Source organism: Saimiri boliviensis, chromosome 2, assembly GCF_048565385.1.
Source record: "Saimiri boliviensis isolate mSaiBol1 chromosome 2, mSaiBol1.pri, whole genome shotgun sequence".
NCBI lineage: Eukaryota > Metazoa > Chordata > Mammalia > Primates > Cebidae > Saimiri > Saimiri boliviensis.
Genome location: NC_133450.1, coordinates 13,106,924 through 13,129,468, shown reverse-complemented (window position 1 = coordinate 13,129,468; position 22,545 = coordinate 13,106,924). Strand labels below are relative to the sequence as shown.

The 22,545-nt window shown below is 41.8% G+C and overlaps 1 protein-coding gene across 7 annotated transcripts in view; it reads right to left on the bottom strand.

Moving 5' to 3' along the window:
- DPP8 (dipeptidyl peptidase 8) overlaps positions 1 to 22,545 on the bottom strand; it is an 83,241-nt gene that overhangs the window by 60,482 nt on the left and 214 nt on the right. For 4 of the 7 annotated variants that reach the window (XR_012516100.1, XM_074392799.1, XM_074392798.1 and 1 more), the window contains exons 1-5: positions 20,475 to 22,471; positions 17,704 to 17,973; positions 10,288 to 10,400; positions 4,073 to 4,246; positions 778 to 946 (exon numbers count right to left, since the gene is read on the bottom strand). Coding sequence is in view for 6 of the 7 variants with exons in the window: in XM_074392799.1 (XP_074248900.1) it covers positions 778 to 946; positions 4,073 to 4,246; positions 10,288 to 10,400; positions 17,704 to 17,973; positions 20,475 to 20,511 (763 nt within the window). In the remaining variant the exon portion in view is untranslated. Of the gene's footprint in view, positions 1 to 777; positions 947 to 4,072; positions 4,247 to 10,287; positions 10,401 to 17,703; positions 17,974 to 20,474; positions 22,472 to 22,545 lie in introns of those variants that run through there. The other 3 variants (XM_039468969.2, XM_074392800.1, XM_039468971.2) reach the window with 3 other exon arrangements.

Sequence of the window (22,545 nt, the reverse complement as noted above, 5' to 3'; positions counted from 1 at the left end):
GATCCACTTGCCTTGGCCTCCCAAAGTGCTGGGAGTACAGGTATGAGCCATCACACTCAGCCTCAAGTAGTTTCTTTGAGTGTGTAATTGGTTTTTCTGTTTCTCAAAAACAAAACTAATTTTTAAAAATTTATTTATTTAATTTTGGGACAGTCTTACCGTGTCACCAAGCTGGAGTGCAGTGCTGCAATCATGGCTCACAATAGCCTTGACCTCCTGGACTCAGGTGACCCTACCACCTTAGTCCACCAGGTAGTTGAGACTACATACACCACTATGCTCAGTTAACTTTTTGTATTTTTTGTCAAAACGGGGTTTCACCATGTTGTCCAGGCTGGTCTTGAACTTCTGGGCTCAAACAATCTACCTGCTTCAGCCTCCCAGCGTGCTAGGATTACACGCATGAGCCACCATGCCCAGCCTAAAATTTTACTTTAATAAGAACAGTTTTGGGAAAATTCTGGCAGTCTTACTAGGCCAAAAGATGTCAGAGATTCTTTTGTTTCACTGTTTGAAGACGAACATTAAAACAGTATTATACATGTTTTACACATGTGGTATAATAGCAGTATGAAAAAAAAGAAAAAAAATAGCAGTATGATACATGTGGTACATACCAGTTATCCTCTGTACTTTTCTCTGTTTTTTAAGATTTTAAAGACTTGAATTTCAGATATAAAGATCACCCAGCTTGGTGATCTGATTTCAAAATGCAAGCAGCAAATTATACTTTAAAAACACTGTCCAGAAAAGCAAATTTGAAGAATTATGTCCTACCATTGTGCACGTAAGTGAGTCTCCTTTCTTCTCTGGTTACGATGTTAGATATCCAAATATCATTGCTATGTATAAAAGCAATCCAGTCTGGATCAGCAGGGCATAATTTTGGATCCATCCGTATGTTAGGACAACTAGTTTCTACCAAATTGGGCCTTAAAGGTTGTTGCTGGAAAAGTAAAATACATGTTAAAGTAAATATCAGGCTGATACATACACATTCCGGTACCCTTCCTATAAGATGAACAATATTTCTAGGTACAATGTCAACAACGATAATTGCTTCCCAGAAAAAAATACTTTCCATTGCCTTAATTTATAAGAAAGGACTCCTTTTTTTTTTTTTATTTCAAATGAAAAAGCTAAGGGTAATAGGAGAGGACATAAAAAACATAAAGACAATAAAACAGTATTTCATAAATTTTGTCGCAACCTGTTTAAAAGAGTAATTACTGTTTATTAAACATTGTTAAGCTGGCCAAGATGGCTCATGCCTTTAATCCCAGCACTTTGGGAGGCCAAGGCAGGCAGATCAGCTGAGGTCAGCAGTTCGAGACTAGCCTGACCAACATGGAGAAACTCCATCTCTACCAAAAATACAAAGTTAGCTGGGCATGGTGGCACATGCCTGTAATCCCAGCTACTCAGGAGGCGGAGTCAGGAGAATCGCTTGAACCCGTGAGGCAGAGGTTGCAGTGAGCCGACACTGCACCATTGCACTCTAGCCTGGGCAACAAGAGCGAAACCCCATCTCAAAAAAAGAAAATGTTATTAAATACTTATTTACTGAATATTTTATTAAATATTTTTAAATTACTTTTATCAATATAAAATAATTTGCTCCCATAAAAGTGTAATAGAAGCCAGGATCATCACAATTCTCTCAAAAGAAGAGTTCCTAAAGCTTATAATGCATTGCTTAGAAAAAAAACAAACATAAGCCAGTTGGGAGGCTGAGGCAAGAGGATCACTTGAGCCTAGGAGTCCAAGACAAGCTGGGGCAGTAATGTTTTTTTTAGACCCTCACCTCTAACAAAAAAAAAAAATTTTTTTTTCTTTTTTTGAGACAAGAGTCTCGCTCTGTCACCCAGACTGGAGCACAGTGGCATGATCTTGGCTCACTGCAACCTCCACCTGCCAGGTTCAAGCAATTATCCTGCCTCAGCCTCCCAAGTAGCTGGTACTATAGGGGCCTGCCACCATGCTCAGCTAGTTTTTTGGTTTTTTTTCAAAGATGGGGTTTCACCATGATGGCCAGGCTGGTCTTGAACTCCTGACCTCTGGTGATCCAGCCACCTCGGCCTCCCAAAGTGCTAGGATTACAGGTGTGAGCCACCGTGCCCGGCCCGCTCAGCTACTTTTTGTATTGTTAGTAGAGACAGGTTTTCACCATATTGGCCAGGCTAGTCTCAAACTCCTGACCTTGTGATCCAGCTGCCTCAGCCTTCCAAAGTGCTGGGATTACAGGCGTGAGCCATCACAATTGGCCCTCCAGTTTTTTTAAATTAGTTGGGTGTGGTGGCACATATCTGTAGTCCCAGCTACTCAGGAGGCTGAGGTGGGAGGACTGCGTGAGCCCAGGAGTTTGAGGGTGCAGTGAGCCATGATCTCATCACTGGACTCCAGCCTGGGTGACAGAGCAAGAATTTGTCTTAAAAGATAAAAACCCTGTAATCCAAGCACTTTGGAGGCCAAGGTGGGCGGATCACCTGAGGTCGGGAGTTCAAGACCAGCCTGACCAACATGGTGAAACCCCGTCTTAAAAATAAATAAATAAATAAATAAAAACAAAAATTAAAAAAAAAAAAAGAAGAAAAAAGGGCCGGGTGCGGTGGCTCACACCTGTAATCTCAGCACTTTGGGAGGGGGAGGCAGGCAGATCATGAGGTTAAGAGATCCAGACCATCCTGGATAACACAGTGAAACCCCATCTCTACTAAAAATACAAAAAAATTAGCCAGGCATGGTGGCATGCGTCTGTAGTCCCAGCTACTTGGGAGGCTAAGACAGGAGAATTGCTTGAACTCAGGAGGCAGAGGTTGCAGTGAGCCAAGATTGCACCACTGCACTCCAGCCTGGGCAGCAGAGTGAGACTCTGTCTCAGGAAAAAAAAAAAAGCATATATTTATAATTTATTAAGGTAAATTAGCTTTCAAGGGAAACAAAAAATTGTCTTGCAATAACAATCTTCCAAAATCTCCGTCAGTGCTTACACAGAAAGTGGGAATTGATGCCCTTTACACTATCTTTCTTTTCTTTGTTTCTTTTTTTTTTGAGATAGGCTCTCTCTCTGTCACCCAGGCTGGAGGGCAGTAGCACAATCCCAGCTCATTGCAACCTCCAACTCCCTGACTCAAGCAATTCTTGTGCCTCAGCCTCCCCAGTAGCTGGGACAAGAGGTGCATCCAGCTAATATTTGTATTTTTAGTAGAGACAAGGTTTCAACATGTTTGCCAGGCTGGTCTCAAACTCCTGAGTGATCCACCTGCCTCAGCCTCCCAAAGTGCTGGGATTATGGGCATTAGCCACCACCCATGGCCTACTCTTTTTTTCTATATAACAAGTATCATTACCACTTTAAAATTTGTAGCTTTTTTTCTTTTTGAGACAGGGTCTCGCTCTGTCATCCACACTGAAGTGCAGTGGCACAATCTTGGCGCACTACAACCTCTATCTCCCATGCTCAAGTGATCCTCCCACCCGAGCTTCCCGAGTAGCTGGGACTACGGGTGCATTACCACTGTGCCTGGCTAATTTTTGCCTTTTTTTGTAGAGATGGGATTTCGTCATGTTTCCCAGGCTGTCTGGAACTCCTGGACTCAAATGATCTGCCCACATCAGCCTCTCAAACTGCTGCAATTTTAGGCATGAACCACCACATCTGGCCTAAAAATGGTATATAACTAGAAAGATTATTAACTCTTTTGTTTTGAGACAGAGTCTTGGTCTGTAACCTAGGCTGCAGTGCAGTGGCACAATCACAGCTCACTGTAGCTTGACTTCCAGGCTCAAGCAATCCTCCCACCTCAGACTTCTGAGTAGCTGGGATTAAAGGTGTGCACTGCCATGACCAGCTAATTTTATTTTTGTAGAGACAGGGTCTCCCTATGTTTCCCAAGCTGGTAAAAAATTAGCTCTTAAAATTGGAAATTAATTTCCATGTTTCTTGTTTTCGTTGCTATGACATTTCTTTGTTGGTGGGTAAACACAAGTTTCTGGTAACTGCCTTTCTGATTTGGGTGCAAATAACCCTTTGGACCTAAACCAGATTTAACCATTAGCAACTCCAACTTACCGTAAATCCTTGTGGCCCTCCATCTTTTACGTGATAAATGCCACTACCAGCTTGAAACAGAAATGTTCCACTTCCTTGGTGATAATCATAAGAAGCAATTCCAACTGTTCCAATGCGTTTTCTTTCTCTTAATAGTTCTTCTTCTCGAGAATACATTCCATAGTCCAGTGTTGCCTAGTGTGAAAGGAAAGACACCTATTCCAGTCTTCTGAAAAACTGCCTTTTGCTTTTAGCACTGAAATTCTAAAATTGCCAACATTATTGACTCTACTTTTCTTTTTTCAGCCTTCTAATTCACTGAGCACAATTCAGTGTTCAATGACCCCAAACTTTGCCGGCAACTTTAAGCAGATTTTTAGGAAATCTGCCAAGCACAGTGGCTCACGCCAAGCACAGTGGCTTGGCTCCAGCCAAGCACAGTGGCTCACGCCTGTAATCCCAGCACTTTGGGAGGCCAAGGTGGGCAGATCACGAAGTCAACAGATTGAGACCATCCTGGTCAATAAGGTGAAACCCCATCTCTACTAAAAATACAAAAATTAGCTGGGCATGGTGGCACACGCCTGTAGTTCCAGCCACTCAGAGGCTCAGGTCGGAGAATCACTTGAACCTGGGAGGCAGAGGTTGCAGTGAGCAGAGATCAACATCACTGCACTTCAGCCTGGGGACAGAGTGAGACTCTGTCTTAAAAAAAAAAAAAAAGGCCGGACGCGGTGGCTCAAGCCTGTAATCCCAGCACTTTGGGAGGCCGAGGCGGGTGGATCATGAGGTCAAGAGATCGAGACCATCCTGGTCAACATGGTGAAACCCCATCTCTACTAAAAACACAAAAAATTAGCTGGGCATGGTGGTGCGTGCCTGTAATCCCAGTACTCAGGAGGCTGAGTCAGGAGAATTGCCTGAACCCGGGAGGCGGAGGTTGCGGTGAGCCGAGATCGCGCCATTGCACTCCAGCCTGGGCAACAAGAGCGAAACTCCGTCTCAAAAAAAAAAAAAAAAAAAAAAAAGGCCGGGCGCGGTGGCTCAAGCCTGTAATCCCAGCACTTTGGGAGGCCGAGGCGGGTGGATCACGAGGTCGAGAGATCGAGACCATCCTGGTCAACATGGTGAAACCCCGTCTCTACTAAAAATACAAAAAACTAGCTGGGCGTGGTGGCGTGTGCCTGTAATCCCAGCTACTCAGGAGGCTGAGGCAGGAGAACTGCCTGAGCCCAGGAAGCGGAGGTTGCAGTGAGCCGAGATCGCAGTGAGCCGAGATTGCGCCATTGCACTCCAGCCTGGGTAACAAGAGCGAAACTCCGTCTCAAAAGAAAAAGAGAAAAAAAAAAAAAAGATTTCCTGGTAAAGGTCTTTAGATGATTATTGTATACATTACAGAAGAATAAAATCTAATCACGTTGGCAGTTGAGACTTTCAACAACTTAACTGTAATTTAGTAGGCTGCACACAGTTAACAGGACAGACTTCTAAGTGGTTTGAATCCAAGCTTTGACCCTTCACCCGAAGTCTAACCTTGAGAAAGTAGCTTAATTTATTCAAAAGTAATTTTCCTCACTTTCAAATAGTAATAGATCATCTACATTAGCTTTGTGAAGATAAATTTAGATAAAAATATGTACAGTGTTTAGCACAATGACTGACAAAGAGTAAGCTCTCAAATATGTCAGCTGGTATTAGAACCTTTCTACTACACTAGCAATACTCTTCTTAATAAAATCTTAGAGGTCAAGCTGGTCACATCACAGATCTAAATATCAATGAGTGGTTTTCTGTCTCCTGGCCTTTGTCTGTTCTACCCCTCTCCCTTGGACTCTTAGAAGACTGTTTCTCTTTCTACCTAGTTTACCCAGTTTACTTATATCCCAAAACCTTGCTTGAATCCTCAGCCAGCAAAGTTGTCCAATCCACAATTTCACAGTAATTTTTCTCTCTTTCTTTTTTCTGAGACAAACTCTCCCTCTGTTGCCCAAGCTGGAGTGCTGCAGCATGATCTCAGCTCAGTGCAATTTCTGCCCCCTGGATTCAAGTGTTCTTGTGCCTCAGCCTCCTGAGTAGGTGGGATTACAGGCATGTGCCACCAAGCCCAGCTAATTTTTTGTATTTTTAGTAGGAACAGACTTTCGCCATGTTGGCCAGGCTGGTCTCAAACTCCTGGCCTCAAGTGATCTGCTCACCTCGGCCTCCCAAACCACTAGGATTACAGGCGTCAACCACCAAGCCTGGCCCTCATGAAATAATTGATTTATTTCATTTACTTCCTATATTATTTACAGGAGTTACAGTCTCTTACTTATTTAACAATGGTTTTGTTTTTCACTTTCTCAGTATATTTACTAACTAGATGAAAAATAAAAACTTCAGAGCAGAAACTGTGTGGTTTTCTTTTCCTACTTACAACATATTTGTTATAATGTCTCTCAAAGAAAGTTTGTGGCCAGGTCTGGTGCCTCATGCCTGTAATCCCAGCACTTTGGGAGGCCAAGTTGGGAGGATCACTTGCAGTCAAGAGTTTAAGACAAGCCTGGTCAACACGGCAAAAACCCCATCTCTATTAAAAATACAAAAAAAAAAAAAAACTAGCCAGGTGTAGGGGCCTGTAATCCCAGCTACTCAGGAGGTTGAGACAGAAGAACTGCTTAAACGTGGGAGGCAGAGGCTACAGTGAACAGAGATAGTGCCACTGTACTCCTGAGTTGAGAGAACTGCTTGAGCCCAGGAGTTTGAGACCATCCTGGGCAATGCAATGAGACTTCATCTCTCTAAAAAAATTAAAAAAAAGAAAATCCAAAATAGAACACTCAAGTATAGAAATCGGTAAGACAAAGTCCAGGCTGAGTGGCTCATCCCTGTAATCCCAGCACTTTGAGAGGCCAAGGTGGGCAGATTGCGTGAGCCCAGGCGTTTGAGACCAGCCTGGGCAACATGGTGAAATCCCATCTCTACAGAAAATATAAAAATTAGTCAGGTATGATGTGTGCCTGTAATCCCAGCTACTTGGGAGGCTGAGGTGGGAGAACTGCTTGAACTTGGGAGGCGGAGACTGCAGTGAGCCTGACTGCACCACTGCACTCCAGCCTGGGCAACATTGCAAGACTCTGTTTCAAAAAAAAGAAGGAAATTAGTAATAAAAAGATGACAAGGAAAAGATAGGTCTTTTACAACCTGTGACTACCGATCTAAATTTTAAATCTGTTGGAATTACTGTATAGCTATATACGAAAAGATAAAATTGGATCCACTTTTCACATATTTCAAATGAATCAGTAATTGAAATGTTAAAACGAAACAGACTTCTGGCCAGCACCAGTAATTTATGCCTGTAATCCCAGCACTCTGGGAGACTGAGGATGGCAGATCACTTGAGGCCAGGAGTTCTAGACCAGCCTGGGCAACATATCAAAACTGTCCCTATCAAAAAAAAAGAAAATAGCAGGATATAGTGGCATGTACCTGTCCTAGCAGTTCGGGAGGCAGAGGCAGGAGGATTGCTTGAGTTTTGCAGTGCAAGGCTACAATGAGACATGATCATGACACTCTAGCCTGGGTGACAGAAAAGGACCCTATCTCTTTAAAAAAAAAAAAAAGGAAAAGGAAAAAGGGAAAAAGAAACTAACTTCTTCTTCCAGCCAATATTAAGTACCAGATTTATTCTTCCACCTCTAACAACTACGAAAACTGCCAAAATGAATTAAATAATGTCTTCAAGACACTGGACTTCAGACAACAAAAAATAGTGATCCTTTAAAAATGGGAACCAAATGAGCTGAATTATACAAATGTTCTAGCTAACTGCCTTGAGAGTCTTTACATGGTGATACAAGGAGAGGAAAGACAAAGGGTCAAAGAAATCAAAGAAATGAGAAAACTAGATGAAAAAAAATAAAAATAAAATATACCAACACTTCAGAGATGCAATGAAAGCAGTGCTCAGAGGGCAATTAATAACTATAAATGTACCGGGCATGGTGGCTCACACCTGTAATCCCAGCATTTTGGGAGGCCAAGGTGGGCACATCATTTGAGGTCAGGAGTTCAAGACCAGCCTGACCAACGTGGTGAAAACCATTTCTACTAAAAATATACAAAAATTAGCTGGGTGTAATGACAGGTGCCTGTAATCTCAGCTACTCAGGAGGCTGAGGCAGGAGAATCACTTGAACCGAGGAGGCAGAGGTTACAGCGAGCCAAGACTGTGCTACTGTACTCCAGCCTCGGCAACAAGAGTGAGACTCTGTCTCAAAAAAAAAAAACAAGCCGGGCGTGGTGGCTCAAGCCTGTAATCCCAGCACTTTGGGAGGCCGAGGCGGGTGGATCACGAGGTCAAGAGATCGAGACCATCCTGGTCAACATGGTGAAACCCCGTCTCTACTAAAAATACAAAAAATTAGCTGGGCGCGGTGGTGAGTGCCTGTAATCCCAGCTACTCAGGAGGCTGAGGCAGGAGAATTGCCTGAACCCAGGAGGCGGAGGTTGCAGTGAGCCAAGATCGCGCCATTGCACTCCAGCCTGGGTAACAAGAGCGAAACTCCGTCTCAAAAAAAAAAAAAAAAACGAACAAAAAAAAAACCAATAAGCTAATCTCCAACCTTACCACAGGGAAAAAAGAATAAACTAAACCCAAAGCAAGCAGAAGGAATGAAATAATACAAATTAAATTGGAAATAAACAAAATTGAGAACAAGAAAACAGAACTCAAAAAAAACCAAAAAACTAGTCCTTTTTAAAAATCAAGAAAATCAACAAATTTAGCTAGATTGACCCAGAGAGACAGAGAGAGAGAGGGAGACTGAGAGAGCACACACAACTGAGCACAAAACACAGAACTCTCAAATTATTAATTTCAGGATCAAAGAGGGGTCATTACTAAAAAGCTTGTAGGAATAAAAACAATTTTAAGAGGAGAGTATGAACAACTGTACACTAACAGATTAACCTTTATGAAACAGACAAATTTCTAGAAAAATAAACTATCAAAACTGACTCAAGAAGAAAGAGAAAATCTGAATAAAGCTACAACAAGAGACTGAGTTAGTTAGTAATCAAAAAACTTTAGAATCTCTCTGAGACTACTCTGGCTTGAGAGGCTGCTGGATAGAAAAAAAAAAAAAAAAAAAAAAACTTCACACAAAGAAAAGCTTCACTGATAAATTCAACCAAATGCTTAAAGAAGAATTAAGACCAGTCTTCCGTAAACTCTTCCAACAACAACAACAAAAAAAAGAGGTGGAACGCTTCCTAACACATTCAATGAGATCAGTATTGACCTGATACCAAAACCAGACAAAGAGATCACAAGAAAGTAAGCCTACAGACCAATGTCTCTTATAAACATGGATGTAAAAATCCTCAACAAACCACCAACAAAGTGAATACATATGGCGGCATATTAGAAGAATTATATACCAAGACCAAGGAGGATCCATTTCAGGAATATACACTTGGTTTAACATATGAAAAGTAATCCGTGTAATGCACCATATTAATACAATAAAGAAAAAACATGATAATCTCAACAGACACAGAAAAGCCATATAAAACCCAGCACTCTTTCATGATAAAAACATCTAAATTATAAATAGGAAATTTCTCAATCTAATAGGGCATCTAAAATATTTATCAGTTCTTTCTGTGAACAACTACTCGGAAAAATATGAGAACTACATAAGTACAAAGTTTATGAAAGGGAATGCAGTTAAACAGGGAGAAGGTAGTTAAAAAATTGAATTTTAATATATCTTAGTTTCAGATATCAAGAATTAAATGGAGCCAGGCGTGGTGGCTCACGCCTGTAATCCCAGCACTTTGGGAGGCCGAGGCGGGTGGATCACGAGGTCGAGAGATCGAGACCATCCTGGTCAACATGGTGAAACCCCGTCTCTACTAAAAATACAAAAATTAGCTGGGCATGGTGGTGCACGCCTGTAGTCCCAGCTACTAGGAGGCTCAGGCAGAAGAATTGCCTGAACCCAGGAGGCAGAGGTTGCGGTGAGCCGAGATCACACCACTGCACTCCAGCCTGGGTAACAAGAGCGAAACTCCGCCTCAAAAAAAAAAAAAAAAAGAATTAAATGGAATTTAAGTGTCACACATGCAAACACATAAAAATGTTTTAATTTTTAATTTACATCCATTGCAAATGTAAAATCCCAACCTCTAAATAATGCAGTATCTGAATACATACACCAAATCACAAGAATAACAACATTTAACCCTACCTGAAAAAGATCCAAAAGAGGCTTCCAAGAGAGCATTAAGACTGCTGCTCTATTGATAGTTTTGGGAATTTCAGAATAAAACAGTGTATTTTCTCTGTTCTCACCAGACATGGCTATAAGAAAAAACAATCATATATTATTATTTTTTCAAATAGCATTCTTACAACAGTCACAGTTGCAAGTATGCCTTCTATATGTTGGAATATTCTGCACTCTGTGGGACTTACAATGAATGGCAACAAGTACGATGTGCCCATGCCATATGCCATAAAAACTTTCCATAACACTTTCCAAAAAAATATTAGCCTGGCACAATACACATGCCTATAATCCCAGCTACTTGGGAGGCTAAGGCTGGAGGATCACTTGAACCCAGGAATTCATCACCAGCCCAGGCAACATAATAAGATCCTATCTTAAAAAAAAAAAAAAAAAAAAGCCCAAAAAATCAACAAAAAGAAATCCAAGGCTTTAAAGAAAAATGCTCAGGTTTCATTTTAGACCTTAATCCCCCTCAAAATAAATATAAAAGTATGTAAGTTGCTGTGTAAAGTTAAGACAAGTACCATTTTTAGAATTTTTTGAGAATTGTTAGTCCTTTACAAGTTGGCAACAGACTCATGAGATTCCAGTGTAACAACTTCAGATTACTGTTTCTTCTGTTTCTGAAACATTTAAAGTGCTTACTGCGAAACACATACATCTAACTGAATTCTAGTTTTTATTCATTATAAAAGTCCTGCAGGCCAGGCTTGGTGGCACATGCCTGTAATCCCAGTACTTTGGGAGGCCGAGGCAGGCAGTTCATTTGAGGTCAGGAGTTCAAGACCAGCTTAGCCAAAATGGTGAAACCCTGTCTCTACTAAAAATACAAAAAAATTAGCTGGGCATAGTGGGAGGTGCCTATAATCCCAGCTACCTGGGAAGCTGAGGTAGGAGAACTGCTTTAACCCAGGAGGAGGAGGTTGCAGTGAGCCAAGACCACACCACTGCACCCCAGCCTAGGCAACAGAGCAAGACTCTATCTCAAAAAAAAAAAAAAAGTTCTGTAACTGTAATCACTAAAAAGGCTTTTAGGGTTTCCAATAAAAGTATACCTATATTAAAACAACACAGAATCTGGTATCTGACCTGCTGAAAATCTCTTTGTCCTTTATTGGGAAAGGGAAAAAGAAAAAGGTCTAAGTTAAGTAGAAGCCAAATCTATTCTGTGAAATCATGTGATAACTGAATGGGAAGGTCACAGCAGTATAAAGTGAGTTACACATAAGAGTGACAGAAACACACTATGGTTATGAAGATGTGAAACAAAGAAAATGTGAACAGGGTAAAACGAAGCCCTTCTACTCTAAAAAGTTATTGATGGCCAGGCGCAGTGACTCACACTTCTAATACCAGGACTCTGGGAAGCCAAGGCAGGCGAATCACCTGAGACCGGGAGTTTGAGACCAGTCTGACCAACATGGAGAAACCTCAACTCTACTAAAAATACAAAATTAGTGGAGTGTAATTTTGTATTTTTAGTAGATACATGGTGGCACATGCCTATAATCCTAGCTACTCAGGGAGGCTGAGGCAGGAGAATAGCTTGAACCTGGGAGCTGGAGGTTGCAGTGAGCTGGGATCATGCCACTGCACTCCAGCCTGAGCAACAAGAGCAAAACTCTGTCACAAAAAAAAAAAAAAAAAAAAAAAAAAAAAAAAAAGACAAAAACAAAGGTATTGCTTCCAAAAAGCTGGAGGAGTGAAGGAAGGAAAAAACAAATCACACAGAAATAACAAGAAATCTCCTGGGTGAAAGAGATCCTCAACCTGTATTTCTGAATTATTATTATTTTTATTTATTTATTTATTTATTCATTTATTTTTTGAGATGGAGTTTCACTCTTGTTACCCAGGCTGGAGTGCAATGGCACGATCTTGGCTCACCACAACCTCCGCCTCCTGGGTTCAGGCAATTCTCCTGCCTCAGACTCCTGAGTAGCTGGGATTACAGGCACACGCCACCATGCCCAGCTAATTTTTTGTATTTTTAGTAGAGACGGGGTTTCATCATGTTGACCAGGATGGTCTCGATCTCTTGACCTCATGATCTACCCGCCTCGGCCTCCCAAAGTGCTGGGATTACAGGCTTGAGCCACCGCCCCTGGCCTTTCTGAATTATTAATGCCAGCAAAAGGTAGTTGTGGGAAGAGTATGTTACTCCCATGCTTACCCTTGCAAAGGTTGAGGATAAGCCCCCAAATAACCACAACTCCTTTTATCTTCTTATTTTTTAAACCTTGGTTTATGTTGCCTTTGGAGTAAAAAGTTAAGATAGTGGCTGACATTTACTTCAGCACTCAGTTTTGTCTAAAATCTACTTTGTAGATTTAAAACAAAGTTGCTTTGTTACAGAATTCTTATGATTGTGGTCACCCATATATAACATTCACAATTTTATAAAATGTGGTCATATCCTCCTTAAACCATTCTCTAGGAGCCTTTAGTCTTCAAATATTAAAAGAAAAACACAGCCGGGTGAGGTGGCTCACACCTGTAATCCCAGCCCTTTGGAAGGTTGTGGCAGGTAGATCACGAGGTCAAGAGATCGAGACCAGACTGGCCAACATGGTGAAAACCTGTGTCCATTAAAAATACAAAAAATAGCTAGGCATGGTGGTGCTTGCCTGTAGTCCCAGCTACTTGGGAGGCTGAGGCAGGAGAATCGCTTGAATCCAGGAGGCGGAAGCTACAGTGAGCCAGATCGCGTCACTGTACTCCAGTCTAGCAACAGGGGAGACTCTGCCTCAAAAAAAAAAAAAAAAGAAAGAAAAGAAAAACACAAAACTGTTTTTCTTCTCTCCTCTGTAACAGGCATTCCCCACGATTATTTCAGTTGCCCCTCCCTATATGCTCCTAGTTCCATAATGTCTTCCTTGGTTTATCCATGACCAGTAAAAATTTCCCTAATACAATCTATATCCTGATCTAAGCACAAAAATGGGCTTTTCTCATTCTTTCCTAATAAATATCATTAGGAAATAAATACCTAATGGTATTTATTAGGAAAGAATGAGAAAAGCCCATTTAGAGCCTTTAGAGCTATAGCTGCCCATGTCTTCAGGCAACACTGTCAATGAGTCCTGTTCCTCTTTAGGATAACCTGACAAAGAACAAGAGGCGAAATTAAGCATGCAAAAAAGTAAAATGCTAATGTAACAAAATGCTTGTAACTAAATAACAGGGCTTCTTCTATGTATGCCACATTTGGAATAAGGGCTCTCCAAAATGTGTAATTTCCTATAAAAGAAAACATTTCTGGCCAGGTGTAGTGGCCCACACTTGTAATCCCAGCACTCTGGCAGACTGAGGTGGGTAGACAGCTTGAGGTCTGGAGTTTGAGACCAGCTGAGTAACGTGATGAAACCCCATCTGTACCAAAAATACAAAAATTAGCTGGGCATAGTGGTGTGTGCCTTTAGTCCCAGCTACTCAGGAGGCTGAGACGGGAGGATGGCTTGACACTGGGAAGTGGAGGTTGCAGTGAGCCAGGATCAAATCACTGCACTCCAGCCTGGCCAACAAAGTAAGACCCCATCTCAAAAAATTTAAAAAATAAATAAATAAATAAATAATAAAGGCTGGGTGCGGTGGCTTATGCCTGTAATCCTGGCTAAGGCAGGAGGATTGCTTGAGCTCAGGAGTTTCAGATCAGCCTGGGCAACATGGTGAAACCTGTTTCTACAAAAAAAAATACACAAATTTGTTGGGCACGGTGGCATGCACCTGTAGTCCCAGCTACCTGGGGGACTGAGACAGGAGGATCACGTCAGCCTGGGAGGTCAGTGATGCCGTGAGCCAAGATCAGGCCACTGCACACTAGCCTAGATGACAGAGCGAGACCCTGCCTCAAAAAATAATTAATTAAAAAATACACAAATTCGGGACAATCCCACAAAGGATTAATTCACTTATTACATAAAACGCTTCCAATCATTAAGAAAAAGAAACTCTCTTCAGAGGTTAGGTGGAAAAGAACTTTAAAAAAAAGAAAAAAGTAACCCAACTGAATCTAAAAAAGCCAGTATTATAGACTGTGACTGCACAGAAAAAAAATACAAATGGCTTTTTTTTCCCCTTGAGTCTCACTCTGTCATCTACGGTAGAGTGCAGTGGGGCCATCTCGGCTCACTGCAACCTCCACCTCCCAGGTTCAAGCAATACTCCTGCCTCAGCCTCCCAAGTGGCTGGGATTACAAGTGTGTGCCACTATGCCTGGCTAATTTTTATATTTTTAGTAAGAATGCAATTTCACCATGTTGGCAAGGCTGGTCTTGAACTCCTGTCCTCAAGTGATCCACCAGCCTCAGCCTCCCAAAGTGCTGGGAATACAAGCGTAAGCCACCGTACCCAGTCACAAATGGCTTTTTAAGCATATGAAATGATGCTCAACCTCACTCTTATGAGAAATAAAATGAAAACTACATGAGAAACTGCTGTTCACTAGAAAAGATCAAAAACTTTTTTTTTTTTTTTTTTTTTTTTTTTTTGAGACGGAGTTTTGCTCTTGTTACCCAGGCTGGAGTGCAATGGTGCGATCTCGGCTCACCGCAACCTCCGCCTCCTGGGTTCAGGCAATTCTCCTGCCTCAGCCTCCTGAGTAGCTGGGATTACAGGCACGCGCCACCACGCCCAGCTAGTTTTTTGTATTTTTAGTAGAGACGGGTTTCACCATGTTGACCAGGATGGTCTCGATCTCTCGACCTCGTGATCCACCCACCTCGGCCTCCCAAAGTGCTGCCACCGCGCCCGGCTAAGATCAAAAACTTTAATTACTCACCATTGGTGTATGCATTGAGAAACAGACAATCTGAGATAATGCTGATGGTAGTATAAACTCTGCAATATCTTTGAAAGGGGAGTTTAGTAGTATCAACCAAAATCCATAATACATATACCCTTTGTCCCTGCAATTCCACTCTTAGAAATTAGTTCTACAGGTATATTTACATATGTGCAAAATGATCTAATACAGTGATAGTCACTTCCTCATCTTTTGTAACAGCAGATTAGAAAAATTTAAATGCAGCCAGGCACAGTGGCTCACACCTATAATCCCAGCACTTTGGGAGGCCAAGGAGGGGGCATCACTTGAAGTCAGGAGTTCAAAACCAGCCTGGCCAACATGGTGAAACCCCGTCTCTACCAAAAATACAAAAAAAAAATTAGCCAGGTGTGGTGGCGGGTGCCTGTAATCCCAGCTACTCAGGTGGCTGAGGCAGGAGAATTGCTTGAACCTGGGTGGCAAAGGTTTGCAATGAGCCAAGATCACGCCACTGCACCCCCCAGCCTTGGTGACAGAGAGATACTCTGTCTCAAAAAAAAGAAAGAAAGAAAAAGAAAAACCTAAATACCATTACTAGAGGTCTGGTTAAGTAAAATACAGAACAATTGGCTGGGGCAGTGGCTCACACCTGTAATCCTAACCCTTTGGGAGGCTGAGGCGGGCAGATCACGAGGTCAGGAGATTGAGACCATCCTGGCTAACACAGTGAAACCCCATCTCTACAAAAAAAAATTAGCCAGGCGTGGTTGCACGCCCCTATAGTCCCAGCTACTTAGGAGGCTGATGCAGGAGAATCGCTTGAAGCCGGGAGGCGGAGGTTGTAGTGAGCTGAGATCGCACTACTGCACTCCGGCCTGGGCAACAGGGCCAACACTCCGTCTTAAAAAAAAAAGGCACAATTAGATAATGGAATATCCTCAGTTGTTAAAAAAAGAATGAATCCCAGCCTGAGCAACATGGCAAAACTCGGTCTCTAGAAAAAAAAAACTGAAAAAATTAGTTGGTTGTGGTAGCCTTTGACCATTATCAGAGGTCTGGTTAAGTAAAATTTGGCACAAGTAATTACATAGTGGAATATTCTGAAGTTATTTAAAAAAAAATGAATCCCAGCCTGAGCAACATGGCAAAACTCCATCCCTACAAAAAAAATACAAAAAATTAGCTGGCAGTGGTGGCATATACCTATAGTCCTAGCTATTAGGGGGGCTAGGGTGGGAAAATTGTTTGAGCCTGAGAGGTCAAGGCTGAAGTGAGCCATTAGTGCGCCACTGCACTCCAACCTGGATGACAGAGTGAGTGAGACCCTGTCTCCAAAAAAAAAAAAAAAAAAAAAAAAAACATCTGTGATTATGACATGAACTCATGCAGACAGTATATATATATATTTTTTTTTTTGAGACGGGAGTTTCGCTCTTGTTACCCAGGCTGGAGTAAAATGGCACGATCTCGGCTCACCGCAACCTCCGCCTCCTGGGATCAAGCAATTCTCCTGCCTCAGCCTCCTGAGTAGCTGGGATTACAGGCATGTGCCACCATGCCCAGCTAATTTTTTTTTTATATTTTTAGTAGAGACAGGGTTTCACCATGTTGACCAGGATGGTCTCGATCTCTCGACCTTGTGATCCACCTGCCTCAGCCTCCCAAAGTGCTGGGATTACAGGCTTGAGCCACCGCGCCCGGTTAGTATCTTTAATATCTCTATACACATATACACACACACACCACATACACATACAAATAAATAAAATATATATATGCACACATTCATATAAACAAATAAAACTTACACTGGAAAAATTTTGGAGGAGGGTAGGGAACCTACCTTTAAAAATTTAATAAACGAAAAGTAAATCAGTAGGTTAATATATTTAATTTAGGCTGACCTTAAATCTGGAGTGAATGGACTCAAGACCAAAACCAGCCTTGGATTAAAAAAAAAACAGCAGCAGCTGTTGAGTGGGAACAAACATAGTTTTATTGTTTGTTTTCCTAATTAGATCATCTAAAGAAAGGCATTTCAGGTAGAGCGCAGTGGTTCAAGCCTGTAATCCCAGCACTTGGGAGGCCAAGGCAGGCAGTTCACAAGGTCAGGAGTTCAAGACCAGCCTGACCAACATGGAGAAACCCCATCTCTACTAAAAATACAAAAATTAGCTGGGCATGGTGGCAGACACCTGTAATCTCAGTTACTCAGGAGACTGAGGCAGGAGAATCGCTTGAACCCAGGAGGCGGAGGTTGCAGTGAGCGGAGATCACGCCACTGCACTCCAGCCTGGGCGACACAGCAAGACTCTGTCTCAAAAAAAAGGGGGGGGGGCAGTTCAAGCTAGCTTTAGGAAAAAGCAATTTCTGTAATCTTTGACTCTGAGAAATGATCACGGTCAATTCATTATTTGTTACCTAATAAAGTTAATGGCATAAAACAAAACCAAATTCTTCAAATTAAGTTTTAAGGTTTTTTTCTTTAATGGAACCAAAAGTCACTAATCATTTATTTATTCATCAAAATTTGAGTGCCAATTGTCTCTAGACTCTTAAGTTTGACTTAAAAGAGCATTTTCTCTCAGAAACTATCACGTTGTACTCACCAAGGTAATAGATTCTGTCTGAATGAGGCCCATCTGGATCATTCCTCTTCACAAACATGAAATCATGTGGTGCCTTAGCCATCATGTAGCCATGATATTTTCTGGTATCAGCAAGCAGCTTTTTAAGCTGACTCCAGGAATACCGCTCAACATAAAACGGCTCCAATTTAGGCCGATCCTGTGATTCAATATTCTCCTCACAGTCTGCAGTTTCAAATATCTCAACACCCAGCTGTTCTGTTTCCATTGCTGCTGCCATGTTGCATTTTCCTAGAAAAACAAGGCACATGAAGCTGTTCACAGGTCTGTCTTTTATTATCAGAATAACTCTGATAGGGTCAAAGAATGAGGAGGGGTGGGGAGGGCAAGAAAAAAATCCTTTTTAGCGCAGCTGCAATGAAACCTAGTAAGAAAAGCAATAGCTCTCCCTTCTCTGTGTTCAGTTTAAAAATGAAATTAAAAAAAAAATTGAGGTCATGTTACTTCACAGTGCCTATAAATCCCTTTGGTAACTTTTATAAATGGCTCTCCTTAGGTATTTCTTGCCAAAACTCCCTTTTCTTTCCCACATTGGAAGGAAACAGGCCATTTGCCAGTTGGCTGCTATGCTCCACCCCAAGAGCATGTCAATAGCGAAGCTAACTGTGCCAAGGAAACTAAGTGTTTTGCATTTTAAAAAGTAACACATTTGGTAAGTGTAGAATTTTTTCGGCTAACAGACATAACCACAGCAAATGAGAACAGTAATAAAATTGTCAAAAACAACGTGCATGTAATAACCTTCCTAGGGTACTTATCAAGATAACATATTGTTTCCTTTTAAACGGAATGCCAAACAAAGCACTTATCTGGCTGGTAGGTTTTTGAGTCTTCTGCTCTTGCCTAGACATCACTATCATGATCACTTGTAGTGACCATATTATTTTAAAGAAACTTATGTGACTATTCTTACCAATCATACAACATAAACTGATTAAATGACAAAAAAAAAAAAAGATACTATCTTAAAGTGGCTTTAAGTAGCTGAAGTAGTTGATACAGAAAGCCTTTAATATTTGTACCAACAGTATTTTGATAAAAGTATAAACTGAGGTCTACTGGTTCAACCCCTAAACAGTGTTTAATATCTCATCTGTTAGTTTTTTCTCATTTCGTAAATTCAGAAGAAGTTGCATTTCTCCTTTATCTTTTCCAACATTTAACATGAGCAAAGTATCAAATAACAAAAAGTGTTATCATAAACCAGTGTGAATTCTGACATATACTATTCATGACACTGCCAAAAAGGAGGACATAAAAATTCTGGGCAATTTGCTGTTTTTGAACTAATAAATGTCAAAGACATGTGGACTTGGGAGATAAACTAAACTGCATTTATGTAACAAAATTTAACATAATCATTAACTACTTCTATAATAATAATCGATACATGGCTGTTCACTTAATGTATCTTTTTTTAATCCCAAATTTGAAGGTTAACATAACTAAAAGTTATCAGGTATGGATTATGACTTAGTCCATTAAGCACACGTTACTGGCATGCCAAAGAACTGAATGACCTGCGTGTGCAGCTTTTGCCTTTTTCATGCTAAAGTTACCTATTCAATATAACAGTAACAAAGAGGCCAGAAAACCTATTAGATAGTTAAATCAGGTATACTTTTAACATTATGACAAGTGAGCATTCACTTTCAATGACTAAAACCAAAACAGCTTGGCAGAGAGAATTAAGTCATTTGGCTCAACGAGTATTCAGCATACTGATATTTACTGACAGTATAGACTCTGGGGTTATATACTGTAACATGTTATGTTTATCTGCCCAACTAAAAGCTAGTGGAGGTCTACTTGCTACCAAATGTCAACAGACCCTGTTTTACAGACAATAGACTGAGGGACAAATGAGAGAGGAACCTATACAAATTAGGCTCATTTTTCTTAACTACTTTAGTTTTGTGTTTGGAAGTTCATCTCCAAACTATGCTTGCAAGATTATGGCTAAGGAACAGAACAGGGAAGCTCAACAGAAAGACCTCCTCCCAAGCCTTACTGTCCAGTTTATTTATTGTTTTTAGACAAGTCTCACTGTTGCCCAAGTTGCAGTGTAGTGGTACAGCCTTGAACTCCTGGAGTCAGGGGATCCTCATGCCTCAGCCTTCCAAGTAGCTAGGACCACAAGAATGCATCACCATACCCAGCCACTTTTTAAAAACTTTTTTGTAGAGACGGGGCGGGGGGGGGGGAGGTCTCACTATGTTGCCCAGGCTGGTCTTGAACTCCTGGCCTCCAGCAGTCTTCCTGCCCCACCCATAAAGTGCTGGGATTATAGGCATGTGTCACCTCACCTGGCCATGCCCAGGTTCTTTAGTTATACAATCACTTCATATCTTTTCCTATGTAAAAGGTACATTAGCTTACATTTAAATTGCCTGGTAGTCCTGAATCGTACTAACCCCTGGACACTCTCCCTATGCACATGCACACATGTGTACACGTACAAACATGGTACAGTTCAAATGATACTCTGCTATTCTGTATGTTCACAGCAAATGTACATCCTGCATTTTCTAGGATAGACCTAATATTATAATAGTAATTTGTGCAGATGTTTGGTGACTTAATTTCTTACTAAATACAAATACATTCTCAAAATAGGTGACCTGAATTTTGTTCAAAAAGAGGAAAACAGGGTCAGTGTACCTTTTCAGCACAGTGCACGTATTTCCCTGCCCCACCTACCTTGTCACTTAAGTAGCTTCCCTGGTGCCTACCTGATTTTATTTTCATCTGCTCAGATCTCTTCCACATTCAAAGAGATCTTTTTCAAGTGACTCAACTTCAAGCATAGAATCCCTCTGCTCATCCTGCTCTTCTCACAGGAATCTTTCCTTTTCTCACCATCCAATCCTGCTCACCATGATAATGAAATAGAAGATTTCGATCATTAAGATGGACCATATGTGGCCAAAAACAGAAGCCCCAAAACTGTAAAAACTGACACCGAAATACCACTTTTTGGGACAATATGTAACACCTAAATTATTTTGTATCTGCATTTTATGTTATCAAAATTCAATAATTATTTTATTTCAGCGATGTGCAGCCCAATATAGTCAAAAGAATATCCTCAGATGGTAAATCTTGGTGTCTAGACATACATTAAAAAAAGTTTCAAAAAGTTATAAAAGGCATACAGATGTGAAGTTTCTGAGTGACTTGCAAATCATCAAAAATGGTAGATATTTATTTTTATGTGCCTATTCCTGTTCCTTTTATGCAATCATGTCGTATAAAGCTGGTTGGAGACAGAATTAACTCAGTAGGATAGCCAGTAAGAATTACAGGCCATTTTTGCAGAAAGGGAATTAACCCGAATTTAATAATTTAAGATTTTTCACGAGATAAAGAATTTTCTATTCATCTTAAGTGCATTCCATTTTTGCCTTTTGCCTTGATGCATTACTCTGAGAATAACTGATACAGTAACTTTTCTGGAAAAAGCAGCATTAAACTTGTTGAAGTTCTGGCTTAGATTAAAAAAAGAAGGAAGGTCTGCTATTACATGTTACTTTATCAGTTTTAATTTTGGGCCCCCATAACCCAAGTAGGTGATGGAGGGATGGGATGGGAAAAGCTAAGTGGCAAGTGTAGGAAAAACAGCGAGGTTATGGAAGCACAGCAACAATAAACTAAGATGTCAAGACATCTTCTCATATCACTAAGCCCTTTACTCAGAAATAGAGCGTGTTGACTCAGAAAACAGCTTTAGGGCCGGGCGCGGTGGCTCACGCCTGTAATCCCAGCACTTTGGGAGGCCGAGGCGGGTGGATCACGAGGTCAAAAGATCGAGACCATCCTGGTCAACGTGGTGAAACCCCGTCTCTACTAAAAATACAAAAAATTAGCTGGGCATGGTGGCGCGTGCCTGTAATCCCAGCTACTCAGGAGGCTGAGGCAAGGAGGCGGAGGTTGTGGTGAGCCGAGATCGCGCCATTGCACTCCAGCCTGGGTAACGAGCAAAACTCCGTTTCAAAAAAAAAAAAAAAAAGAAAGAAACAAAGAAAGAAAATAGCTTTAGGTCTCTTGGGTTTGGCACCACTCAAGTGAAATTTCTTAATTTTTAACTCGAGGGCCAAACAGTCGTCCACTTAAACACCTGAAGTTATCTCACTCCTTATGGTTTGCACCTAGTTGAGAGGTTTGCTAGCACAGAAGGGGCCAAGATCGTCAAGAGCTACGAACGAGGAAGAGGAGGGGCATAGCAGAGAATGCTGAGGGAGAGATGCCAAGTCTTACAAGTAAGTGAGAAGAGAGGTGTGGCAGGAAAGGAAAGTGTCCCACTGCGAGTGGATGGAACGGAATGGGAGGGGACGGTGAGTAGGGAGGGGATCAACCTAGCAAGAGAGAGGAGAGAAAAAAAGACCACCAGCTGGGAAACCAGAAAAATCTGAGTCCGAACCCCATCTGCCAAGTTGGACTGAAGGCAAATCCCTTCGCCTCTGTGGGCTTCCGTTTCCTCAGCTGTAAGCGCTGACAATACCCGGCCTCCCAACCCCAGCGAGGCTCAATTAAGATAACGGACGTCAAGTCCCAAGGCCAGCGCCCAGAGCTCAAGGGGCGCCCAGTGAACGACGGGTTGACTCGGAATCTGAGCCTCAGCTTCCTCTTCCGGCAAGTGGGGCCCCGCCACTGGCTCTGCCCCGCGCAGGGCGGCGCAACGGGTAAACCGCAAAGCGGGCTGACCCGGAGAACGCGCCGGGCAGTCCCGCGGAGGCGGAGAAGGCCCGGGGAGCGGTGGCCCAGGCCTCGCCGGCGCAGGGGAAGGAGAGGGGGGCGGATACT